Below are 12692 nucleotides of genomic sequence, written 5' to 3' on the forward strand. Positions count from 1 at the left end.
CTTTCCCCAGAAAGACTGTCCGCCTGCTTTGACTCAGTTCTATTTTATGCTAATTTGTTAGCTGCCTATAATTTTTCTGTTGAAAAAGAAAGGAGGATTATAGATGTAATGAATTATTTTTTAATGATTTACAATAAACATGTATCTCCATAAAACGTCATACCTTTCACTGTGGGAACACTGGCGCAAACTGCTCTAGGGTGATGGGCTAGTTTATATATTTCAATAGGCAAAGGCTCGTATGATTTGAAAAACATGTGAAAATGTGAACTGGCTCTTCTTGAGGGGAGTCTCTGGTCAGGGCCATTAACTTATTAGCACCAGTTTTGAGGTCTCTGTACCTTTGCCATGGGTCCTGCAAAGGGTTTTGCTCCATCCCAGCATACCTGCAACAGCAGAGTAGCTTCCTCATCCTCTCCTGGGAAACTTCACACTAGGGGAGGGGGCAGTAGCGCCCTCGGCCCGCACTTACCTTGGAGGGGAGAGCCAAGCCACGCAGGGGAATGGGGGGGGGGGTAGGAAGACATGGACGACTGGGCACTCCACGCCCGAGATGCCCCCTGGCTGGATGAGCCAGACGTTCCTCCTGCATTGTCTGAGACTAGCCAGGACTGCTGGCTAAGAGTCGAGCTCTACCCCATCGGAGTTGCTCCCCGGATCCTGGCCCGTAGAAGTCAGACTAGGTCTTCCAGTGGCAGCATGCAACCTCCCCCCCCCGCCCCCCCCCCCCCCCCCCCCGCAACCCTCAGATTTCCATGAAATGCTGTTCTTGAGGGATACGAAGAGACTCTGCTGTGAGGGGGGTGGGTCTGCAGCGGGAAGGAGAAATCAGTGAAAATTGCCAGATTGTTCTAGATACAACAACCCTTAGTACTGGAAGGAGCCTTATAGGTCATGCTGGAAATCCAAACGACTACATTCAGCAGCAGATGGCTCTTCCGTTGCCTTTTCAGAATTGGACCAGACATATCCACTGTGGCTGACTTGAACAACAGCATTTTTGATCCACTTTACAACTGCTCCGTCGAAATCCGAGAGCCATTTATACCGCCTTGTGCAACTCTCCTGTTGAAGGTTCGTGCTGGGTCTGGGTATCAGAGTGGCAGCCAGGCAAAGCGTAGTGCCAAGGAATGTCAGCAGTTCCTGCTGGGGAGTACGGGTAGGGAGGGGTAGTTATGAAGTTGAGGACAATGTTGCTGAAATGGAGGACACTGTGGTGATGAGTGTTTCCTGCAGCTTCTTCCTGACCCCTTCCTCCACCTTTAATACAAAATTGAACTATGAGCAGTTGGTACCAATGCTCCCTGTAAGCTGTCCTGTGAGCAAAAATTCTACTTTGTGAGCTACTGGCATTAAAGGTGTGAGCCAATGATTTGTTTACTGCATCAATTAGTTTGCTCTGGAGCCATCCTTCCTGAGCTAAGACAAAAATGTGCAAGCCGGAGGCTAAACAACTGTGAGCTAGCTCACACTAACTCAGCTTAGAGAGAACATGTACCACAAAAACTGGAACTCATCTCCCTTGATCTCTTACAGCTTTATTCTCTTAGTAGTTTAAACTCCAGTCTCATCTTGATTGGCTGGGCAGCTCTCAATGTTTTTGTGGAATCTGGCACACACACAGCCCCCAAGCCTGGAGCTAGGAGGATCCAGGTGAGTTAACTGCAGTAGAATTCAGGGCAATCAGCCCAAAATTCTGGAGTCCAGTGGCACTTTAGAGACAAACACGGTCTCTAAAATGGTCCTGGACTCCTGTTAATTTTCCTGCCTACAGACTAGCATGACTAGCTATCTAGAATTATCAGTTTAAATTCTGGAAATTAAACTGGGGTATGCTGTCAACTAGATTAGGAGTTTCACTTTTGCAAGAACCCTCATTTCCCTTGTAAAAGAACAAAATGCTATAGAAGTAGTGTTGTACACTGCCACTGAATCTCATAGGAGAGCTTGTTGCTATGGCTGCCAGAGACATGGATTTCCATTAAAGCTGCATCAGAAGTCTCCAACATTAGTACTTTATCAGCAGGGGTCATTTCGTAGAAAAAGAGCTAGGGGGACTCATTAGCATAACTCATTAGCATATGCCACACCCCCTGACATCACCGGAAGTGTGTCCTCCCCACAGCCGGCGGCGACCTCCAGCGGGCACCAGCAGGGAGCTCCAGGCCCCGCCCTCCCACACCTCACCCGGGGGGATGGCGTCCCCCCGCGTCCCCCCCCAAATGACCCCTGTCCAGGGGTCATTTCGTAGAAAAAGAGCTAGGGGGACTCATTAGCATAACTCATTAGCATATGCCACACCCCCTGACATCACCGGAAGTGTGTCCTCCCCACAGCCGGCGGCGACCTCCAGCGGGCACCAGCAGGGAGCTCCAGGCCCCGCCCTCCCACACCTCACCCGGGGGGATGGCGTCCCCCCGCGTCCCCCCCCAAATGACCCCTGAGTGGTACTATCTCTCTGCAGCTCAGAGCCAGATAGTACTCTAAAATAGGCATAAAGCATTTTCCAAAAAGACTGACACCAAAACGCCTATTTCCCAGCCATTCCCAGAGCATAGCTGTTACAAGTTGAAGGAGGAAAAGGCCTCATTGAATCTTGATTACTCTCTTTATCAGGTCTCTCTCAATGATGGTGCTCATCAGCTCCGCATTTTTCATAACAGCCCATGTCCAGATCAGCCCTTTTCTGTCAGTTCTCTGACTGCATCAGGATGGTAGGTCCTTCTCTACTTACCTCCTTTCCAACTCCTGCCCCACCTTAGCATTCAGTTTAGTTGTAATATTTGTCCTCCCACCTTCCCTGTAGGTATGTGCCCTGTGCAACCCTTTTGGTGAGACTACTCAAGGCTCCTGTGAATTCCAGCCGTCAGACCCTGCAAAGGAACATGGTCCCCCAGGCAAATTGGGCCAAACTGGGCCTCTTCCAGGCCCGACCTGATTACTCTGATGGGGTCTATTATTCGGATTCAGCCAAACCGTCTGCAGGAGAAAGTTGCTTCTATGAGGCCATGGCAAACAGGTGATCTGAGTTTGGGCTGGACTAATAATTACAGGGGTAATGAAAATGGAGTGTTGAAACCCTGGCTATAGATGTAGTCCTCCATACCCCTTTTCATTGTCATATCTATAGATCTAATAGCCAAGTTGCCCCCTCCGTGCGGATATCTAAATCCGCACATCGGGGGCACTTGGGGGGCAGGGAGATTTTCCTGCACATTTGGGGCAATCCCCATATGTGCAGAAAAATCTGAACACTTGGGGAAAATATGCGGGGGATATTTAAATCCCCCCAAAAGTAAAAGAGCGTTCCCTGTGACTGAGAATGGCTTCGCCACTGCCGCCGCCAGGGAGAAAGCCCAGGGGGGAGGGAGAAAGTTCGGTGGGCTGGCCAGGCCTCGCCACCACCGCCGCTAGGGAAGGGGGGAGGGAGAAAGCTTGGCGGGCCGAGTTCAGGCCTCGCCGCCGGTGCTGGGGGGGGGGGGGAGGGCTAAAAAAAGGGGCCTCACCGTGGGTACCGGGGACAGGGGGGCAGGGGAGAAGGCTCACTTGCAGCTGCTTCCTTCTCCTCCTGTGGAGCTTCTCCCCCTCCACAAGTATCGCGGGTCCCCCTTCTTGTATGTTTCTATTCACATAAGGGGATTCATTGTTAATTTTCATCTTGACAATGTGATGTGCATGTCCTATGAGAGTCCTCGCAGAAATGAATGGGGGACTTATGCTAACAACATCATCTGGATCAGAGACTGACTGAAAAAGCTTGCCTTTCAGCTTCATGTGATCTGGATATAACCCCCTACTTTAAGTTCAGCTGGTATGGGAGGCTGTGTTTGCAAAGTCATCCTTCATTTTGAGTTCAACAGTGCAAACCTAAACAGAGTTGTACCCTCTGAAGTTGTGGATTTAGAAGCATGTAACTCTGTTTAGGATCATATCATGAGTCTTCTCCTGCCCAGGGCAGAGTTACTGTGGGCCAGCCTTCCTAAAGAGGCCCTTGGAAAAAGTTCTAGGTATCACTGTAGTTGGTTTTTGGTTTACAAAGCCTTTAAATGCTTATATCTTGCTGCTGTGTTTCTGTTGATTGCAATTTGTTTATTGCTATTGTCTTTTTAAGTTGTTTTGTTACTTTAAAAAGTGTATTGTACATCATATGTACATTTGTAGAAATGTTAGTGTACTTTTAAACACTAAATAATAATAGAATCAGGTATCTCAATGAATATAACCAACCTCCTGCCAAGTAGCTGATTCTTTCAACCTCTAAGTGGCCCCAAACAATTTCAGCTTCTAAGCAGTCTAAATGTTCTAGATATAATCCTGTCAGTGTTTCTCCATTCTATGACCCCAGTCTCTGTTGAGGACCAGCTGAATGTTGAACAAGGTATAAGCTACAGCAGTTTTCTCAAGTCTATGCCATGTTGACAGCCCAGATTTTACTTCTTGTAGGTCTGTTGTTTCTGTTCGGGAAATTGTTCAACAGCTTGCTGGAAATAACAGCCTAAGCACAGATAATAAGCTCTCCAGCTGGATCCACCAGAAACTAACCCGGCTACCTGGCAACATCCCCCAGACTTTCAACCTCACCTATGTCTCCAGATATATCACAACCTACGGTGTCAAGGTGAACAGCACTGACGCTCATAGCAATGCCCTGTACAGAGGCTAGTGTTGCACATTATGGGGTAGAACAGTACCAGTGCAATCCTAAGTGATTATGGCATACTTATTTTGTTGATTTCAGTGGATTTACAAGGGAGTGACTCTGCTTATGGTCGTAATGTACAAGTGCAATCCTAAGGACTTTTACAAGGGAGTCAGTCCCATTGAACTCAGTAGTATACACTGAGTTCTAAGTGTACATTCTTAGGACTGTTACATGTTTTGTGCTAGAGAAACATTTGTGTTTTCAAAGGGGTGCCTCCATTTTTTTGCTTCTTCATGGCAGAAGGTTAAGAAGAAACTACCAACATTTTAAGAGCAGGGACTGAAACACCTCCTGTCCATCTTTTAAGAAAAATGCCCCCTTGTGAAGAGTCTTGGAGAACTTGAAAGCTTGCACACTGCTGTGTTTCATTTTGATTGGTTCTAATACATGACTTTTAAGTATGTTCTCTTATGTTGCAAGTTAGTCCCTCGGTTACTGCTGTCTGGACTTTTCAAGCTGGTGAGGCTTTTAATAGCATGGAGAGAAACACTTGCTGCTCATTGCTGTATCTAGAGCTGCTGTTAAAGGCATAGCCACAGGGGCCAGCTGAAAAGCTGGCAAATTTCATTGCCAGTAGCCATCACTTGTTCCACAGGACATTGTCATCTGTAGGCTGGCAATCAGTTTGCCAAAAAGAACTTCTTGGAGGCCACCAGCTGTATAACACTAACAGAGTTACCTTGAATGAAACTTTGTTGGTCTTAAAGGAGCCACTGGACTCAAACATTGTTCTCCTAATAGAGTTGATATCCCATTGCAGAAAGGCTCTGTTATATGAATGATCCATGATGCTGAGCAAAAGGTTATTTACAAAACAGTTTGAAGACTTGTACAAACATACAAGTCACAATGGACTGTTGGTTCAGAGCAACTGATCTACATCAGCAACATTTGAAATGGCCTTAGCTACATGATTTCGGCCTCTTAAATAATACCAGAATGGCATGGAAGCAACTGTGTTGCTGTGGTTTCTGATTCACTGTCAATAACATAGGGTTTTAGGAAGAACTAGTTAATACAAACAGCAAATGAGCAAGTTGTTTTTTCAGCTGGACCAGTGCCAGGCTTACCAAGTACTTACCGTGATTCGGTGGGGGACACATTCTTCTTCCCAGGACCATTCCCGTGCGGAAAACAGACACGCCGCACCATGCCGTCGCCAGGAAGTGACGCCGAGTGACGCTCTGACAATGGGGCTGGAAACTCAATGGTACCGAGTTTCCAGCCCCATTGTCAGAGCGTCACCCGGCGTCACTTCCTGGCGACGGCATGGTGCGGCGTGGGTGTGTTACAGGGAGGAATGTTCTGGCCGGGGATCATGTGTCCCCTGCCGAATCGCGATAAGTACTTGGTAACCCTAACCAGTGCAGATTACAAAATGAGGGAACTTGATCAAATGCACCTCTGTACAAAAGGAAGTCCCTGCACAGACAACTGATATGTCAGAAAGCTTAGGCTTTGTCTTATGAACAAGTTCTCTGCACATTTTTTTTGTCTGTAGGTACATGCTATTATATGACCCTATTTCAGCCTGCAATCTAATATGGTACAGTCAAGAAACCGGTTTTCCACCATGTCTGCTGGCCAAAGATGCCTCTGTTGCATGTGATGCTGTTATTTAGATTAACTCTATAATTTCTGTCTTGTTCTAGTTTGCCCTGGACAGAGCCATTAACTTGCCTTGGGTTGGCTTGACAATGGCCCACTTCTGCTTCAACCCACCTGCAGCTTTTTATTATGGGAGTCAGTGGATGAAGTATGATTACCCCATCTTTGTCGAGGCACTTGATGCCAACAGTTTCCAGCAATGGCCCATATGGCTTGATGGCTTCAAGGTATTCCATTTTGTGGGAGTGTTATACTTGGCTAAAAAGAGATTTTACTGATAAATGTACTGAGCGCACATCTTGCTGAAAAGGTAGCTGCTGAGAGGTCTAGAGGTGAACTCATCCATATTTTTAAAGTGGTTGATACAGCATCCATCTAAATATCCTGCAATATCTATTGGCCTGGGCCTCTGGGGCCTGGCAGTCCCAGAAATTAAACATTCATTACATGTAAGGGCACTGCCTTGCATTTGTGGAGGGTGAGATGGGGAAGGCTCAGGAAAGCTAAACACAGTAATAAGGTTCACTATAGCAATCTGTCAGTTCTGGAATTAGGCTGATGGTTCTGTCACTACTGAATCTGTACTCAGATGTTGTATCTTTGTCTTTGAAAGCCTAATAGGATTTCACACATTTTGGACAGAGTACTAGAGACTACACATAAAGCTTCAGCTTTCTTACTCCCCAATTCACACAAGTAAATTAAGTATGTAAATTTTGGGCCCACTGGTCTGAGAGAGCTTTCCAAAAAGTAATGCCAAGCTATGTGTGGCTGTAGAAAACACTTCCTTCTCACCAATGTTCTGCACAAATAGAAATTTTAAGGACCCAGTGGGCTGTATCCAATGACCATCCTGCTGCTTGCAGAGGTTTTCTGGTGTCGGAAGGGAGATTTCTGCCTGCAGAAGGTGCTCTTCCTGCTAACTGAAATCTCCCTTTGCCAGAGAAGAGCTGCAGCAGAATGGGTTAGTTGCACACATTCCTGCAGTGTGTTCCAGAGCTTTTCATGCTACTTACTAGAACTAACTTTACAGTAACCACTGGTGGCTATTTCCAGATCCCTGTGCCTGTGCAATAGCTGGATCAACCTTCTGTTTAAGACCTGTAATAACTTTTGCTTCTCAGTCCTGTCCACACAGGGCTTACCATGAATATTCATCGGTGATTATCCACTTGTATGAGAGCAAGGTGACTTCAGACCAAGATGCTTTGGGTCAAAAAGAAGATATCCAAACCACCCACAGAAGAGTCACCCTGAAGAAGGAGCAGTTACATTATACTCTGAGAAGTGAGGCATGGACTGCACTCCATGTGTTCTCTAGAGATTACTGCAATACTGGAGTTTACCAGCTGCCTCTGTACCAGGGGGCTCCCAGCCAGGTATAAGGGAAACCTAATTATGTGTCTTATCAGGTTTTAGCTAATCCACCAGTCCTCCCCAGTAGAACTTCAGAGAAAACTAATTATGCAGTAGCCAAATCGCTCGCTCACAACTTTCATGCCAGTAGCTCACAAAGTAGAATTTTTGCTCACAAGACTCCACAGCTTAGAGGGAACATTGCCCATATGCATGCATCACAGCTGTGCATCCTTGGCATGTCTCTAGGCTTGTAAAGCTCTCCCTGCGACTATGCATGGAGCAGACGTATATTTTTTCTGGAAAATGCAACTGAATAGTATCTCTTTCCAAAGTAGAGTTGACTTTGGCTTTCCTTTGCCTACATGGAGCAAAAGATGCTTCCTAAGAACACAGGAGGTATTGCCTGTACATCTGAAAGGAGCATCCCTTTAGAAGCAGGTGGCTCTGCCATAGGAGACCATTTGACTAGGGACTTCCAATATTTCATGCAACCTCTCAGCATGTTGTTATTGGCCCCACCCTTGTAGCAGCTATTTTGTGGTAGTTCCCACTGTTCTCATTTCAAATCCCATATGTTCCTGCAGGCTCAACAGTTCTAAGAACCCATGAGCTACGGTATGTCATGGGGCATCTCCACACCTATAGCTATGTCATAGACATCAGTTTACAGTTTAGAATACGGTGCATTTCCTAGAATGCTAAATATTTTTAAAACAAGCACGCACACAGGTATTAGAGATGCATAATTATAATAAACTCGTTACCTTTCTTGCATAGATCATAATGAACTTTTTATCTTTCTACCTTTCTACCTGCATCTTAAAGTGACTTTGGAAGTAGCATAACTCTCACTTCTTAGTGCACATTTATAATCATCATATAGAAGCTGTTTTGAACTGTGAAAGCAGTATTTGTCATGATCAGGTATTAGAGGGATTCCGAGTATGACCTTCATGCTCCACAGCACCTATTCATTTCCAGCAGTCAAGTCCTTACATCAGTTGTCCCCAAATGTCGTCTTTCATTCACCTTCACTATTTCATTCCTTTCATAGAAGTTTCTTAGGATGCAGAAAATAACATTTTGCTCAACCATCACTCTTGTCTTTCACCTCTGGGTTAGCAACTGAGAACATGTACCTCAATTGGCAACCTTTAGTTCTAGGGTTATCAGTTACAGACTCCCTAGTATATACTGGCGATTAGTTAACCATCCACAATTTTGTGGCTTAGAGTGTGAGTTTTTTTAGTACAGAATTCTGGTTCTCAAATTTTACAACACATCAGTTTGCTCCAAAATGTATCATAAAGGTTCATTCCTCCCTTTTCTGTGAAATGGTCTAAAATCATCATATGGTACAGTCAGCTGGAAGAAGGGTACAAAGTTACAAGTTTATTCTATGGCATTTAATTATTATTCCCTGACAGGTCATCCTGCATTCCTTATCCCAAGGGAAATGCAGCAGCATTATGAACAATTTGCTCCGTAAGAACATGGTAAGTAGAAATATGTAATGGATTTTAGCTTTGTAAAAAAATCAAGACAAAATGAGCCTCAAGTCTACAAAAATAAGGTTATACCCTTGAAAGAGTATGCTTCCTTGCAAGCCTTCTTTGCACAGATTAAGGAAATCTTGAGTGCACAAGACACAGATTTGCACTTTCCTTCCAAGTCTCATCTACCCAAAATGCTACTGAGACTAGGCAGAGCAAACGAACTCCAGAAAAAGTGATTTTAGGTAGCAGGATTAAGAGAGATTTGAGACTGCTGCCAGTTACAATAGCCCACAATAACAAAAACAAAATACACAGTGAAGAGCACAAATTACTCAAGGTCAGTTAACATTAAAGTGCTACTTAAAGGCATATGTTTCAAATACAATTAATGAAAAAATCATGCATAGAGATTGGAATATAGATCCCTTAGTATGATCCATATATACTTATTACTTATTAAAGCACTAAGGCTTTGAAACAAATACACAAGTGCAAGTATACACAAAGAAACCTCCCTAGAGCAAGACCAGTAAACGGACTGTGTATACTTGCACTTGTGTATTTGTTTCAAAGGCTTAGTGCTTTAATGAGTAATATGTGGATCATACTAAGGAATCTATATTCCAATCTCTATGCACGATTTTTTCATTAATCGTATTTGACACATATGCCTTTAAGTAGGACTTTAATGTTATCTGACCTTGAGTAATTTGTACTCTCCATGCTGTATTTTGGTTTTGTTATCTTCATGGTCCCACTGTATTTAGTTACATTAGCCGAGACAGCCCTGGGATTGGACTCACTTTAAACCTCCACTCCCCTTGTGCTGTTTTTTTAGCCCCTTATGGGAGGTTTTCCACCTTCAAATATTGCACTACTGATGCTTTTTATTTCTTCTCTGTACTTGTAACCAAATTATTCAATAAACTATAATCCTTGCACAAAACATTTAGTATTTTTTGTACATGGTGCCAGCATTTAGGGTTACACTTTAATTTCATGTATGTGCAGAACTTAAAATACTGTGGTTACTTAGCCTCCAAAATTCACTTCTATGCATTAGTAAAAAAAAAATTAGCTATGAAAATGACATCTTTCTTCTGCTCTGTCACCACTGGGGTATTTCCTCTTGCCCCACATAATCCCTCAAAAGAAAACTGACATCCATCTCTCAGGTGGGAGCAGAAGGCATCAGGGTTCCGGGACATTTGCAAGTAAATCTAGTCCTATTCAGGCAACCCCTACTCCCATACTTAGTCGTTGGGCTCTACCATCTCCAGTCTAATGCCAATACTGTAATACAGCAGTAACACTCTTTAATAAGGAATGTACTGAATACAGAAAATAGATAAATTCAAGTTCTCATGCAGATCAAATTGGTGGAAGGTGCATCTGTACTTGTCCGTATAGCTGATGGACGGTGGGATGAAGAATTCAGGTACACAATGCAGGTAAGCACAGTAAAATGTTAATGAATGGGCATGTAATTTTATTCCTCCCATGTGCTTAATTGAACTATCTTGGCTCCCTGTCCCAGGACATTGACCAATCCTACATGCCCAAGAATGCTCTGGATATGTACTATAAGGAAGCCTCTGGAGCTAAAATTGCAGAATTAATGCCACAAAAGACATCACAACAGGTAGATGAGATTTTGCAGCCTTATGGGATATTACAGATCACAGAATTAAACCATTTGTGTATTGCTCATAGCCAGACAGTACAGAGGCACTAAAGGTGGGTGGGAGAAAGAGAGCAGGAATTACCACTGCCACCCCCCCCCACACACACAGACAGCAGTGGGGAAGGAGATAGGCAGGTGGGGAAGCACAGTGACAGAGGAAGAACCTTGTAGGTGTCTTGCTGGAGGGGAGAGCTGCTGCAGATGCTTAAATTCACAGATCAGGGCCATGCAGAAAGATCCTAAGGGCAGGAGAGCAGGCAGCCCAAAACAAACAAGCACACAAAAACAGGGTTGGGGTGAAACAGGCCACAGCTTTATTGATTACAGCAGCAGGAGCATGGTGCAGCATATGGGTATGGATCCAGGCATTGGGCAACCTGCTTGACAGCCAATAGGAACCCAGCCCAGCCCGCCTGCTGGGAGTTGACCTGGGATGGCAAGTGAAGTGAACCAACATAAGCATACGCCAAGGAACAGCCCCCAAGCAGAGTATGCCACTAATTGGCTCTACTCCCAAAATACCTTAAGGGGCTTCCTCAACTGGAGAAGGCAGGCATGCAGGTCTAAAATGGATGCGGCCCAGTGCCTAAAACTGACCAAAGCAGTGACAGTTAAGAGAAAACAAGCAAAATATTGCACTGCAAACCAGAAAACTGAGGGCCAAGAAATGCACTGAGGAGGGCACCTGACAGCCACATGGCCTTAAGAATGGGAGGAGCAGTCCCAGGGAAGGACCCCCAGCCCCCCCCAGTCAAGGCAACTGGCCACAGGCTGCCAAGAGCCACAACGCAAACTGTCCCACCCATGTGGACGCACAGGCCTGCCAGTTACCCTGCAGCCCCAGTTAAGTCCAGGCCCCAACTTCTAGTAAGCTGGGAACCTGCTAGGTTTGCAGAAAAAAACTAAATCCACTCAAGACAAGAGGAAAGTAAAACCTGAGTGGGGAGAGGGAGGGCCAGCCAGACAACCACTGCATAGACAGCCAACAGCTCTTAACTATAGCAGCAGCATTTTGCAGCCAGGGGAGGACGGGGAGCAGCCACTGTTCACTGCCTCTTAGGTAGGTGGGGGCTATGGGAGGGCAAGTAAGAATGGAATCCTCCTCCAGTCTCCCGTGTTCCCCACTTGTCTTTTATAAAAGTGAAATCTTTGGAAATAAGCTTCTTCCTGTTCTGTATGACAAATGCATGTTTTAAAAATATTGATATCTGTTCTACTTCATTTCAGGCAGGACAGCTCATACTGGAACAAATCTAGCACAGTAAAAAGCTGTAAGACACTTCCATTAGACATGAAGAGATTACTGCAACAGAATGTTTTATAGCATGCTACAGATTAAATGTTATCAGAGATGGGGGCAGAACATTTGTTTCTAAAGATGGCTTGCTTCATTGCCAGTAAATATTAGGCAAGCCTGGTGGTTTCAACATTTTTATATTAATATTTTTCAGGCAAGAATTGTACAAGTGGACATTTTAATACCTGAATGCACATAATAATCCAAATAAAGTTATGAAATCACCTGACAACCAAATAAATAGCAAAGCAAAAATTCTTAATGTCACTTTTCAGGTAGTGGGAGTGATAATGTAATTCATTGTAATGTCATGGCAAGTGACTGTTGCAACAGATAAGTGCTCAACATTCACCACTTTTCATGCAGCACCTTGGATGTGCTAAACACCATGTTAGTTTTCAGTGATCCATCCCCCCCCCCCCAACAATGCAATGGAAGTAACTACATGTTCTACTGTCTTTAGTTGATGCTACTGGGACATAAAATTAGCAGGGTACTCCTGAAATTTTACTTTGTAAATGTAACTAGGGATGTGCATTTCGGGAT

The 12692-nt window shown here is 44.7% G+C and overlaps 1 protein-coding gene across 1 annotated transcript; it reads left to right on the forward strand.

Annotated features, from left to right (window-relative positions):
• Positions 1 to 2885: 2885 nt before the first annotated feature.
• Positions 2886 to 12202, forward strand: LOC107107901. Its single transcript, XM_015408264.1, has 8 exons — positions 2886 to 3019; positions 4444 to 4618; positions 6355 to 6537; positions 7435 to 7689; positions 9097 to 9165; positions 10536 to 10616; positions 10703 to 10807; positions 12077 to 12202. Exons 1-8 carry the CDS (start codon positions 2886 to 2888, stop codon positions 12104 to 12106), a joined length of 1032 nt encoding a protein of 343 aa, XP_015263750.1. The 3' UTR covers positions 12107 to 12202.
• Positions 12203 to 12692: the final 490 nt, after the last annotated feature.

This window comes from Gekko japonicus, unplaced genomic scaffold (genome assembly GCF_001447785.1).
Source record: "Gekko japonicus isolate JY-2015 unplaced genomic scaffold, Gekko_japonicus_V1.1 scaffold258, whole genome shotgun sequence".
Lineage (NCBI taxonomy): Eukaryota > Metazoa > Chordata > Lepidosauria > Squamata > Gekkonidae > Gekko > Gekko japonicus.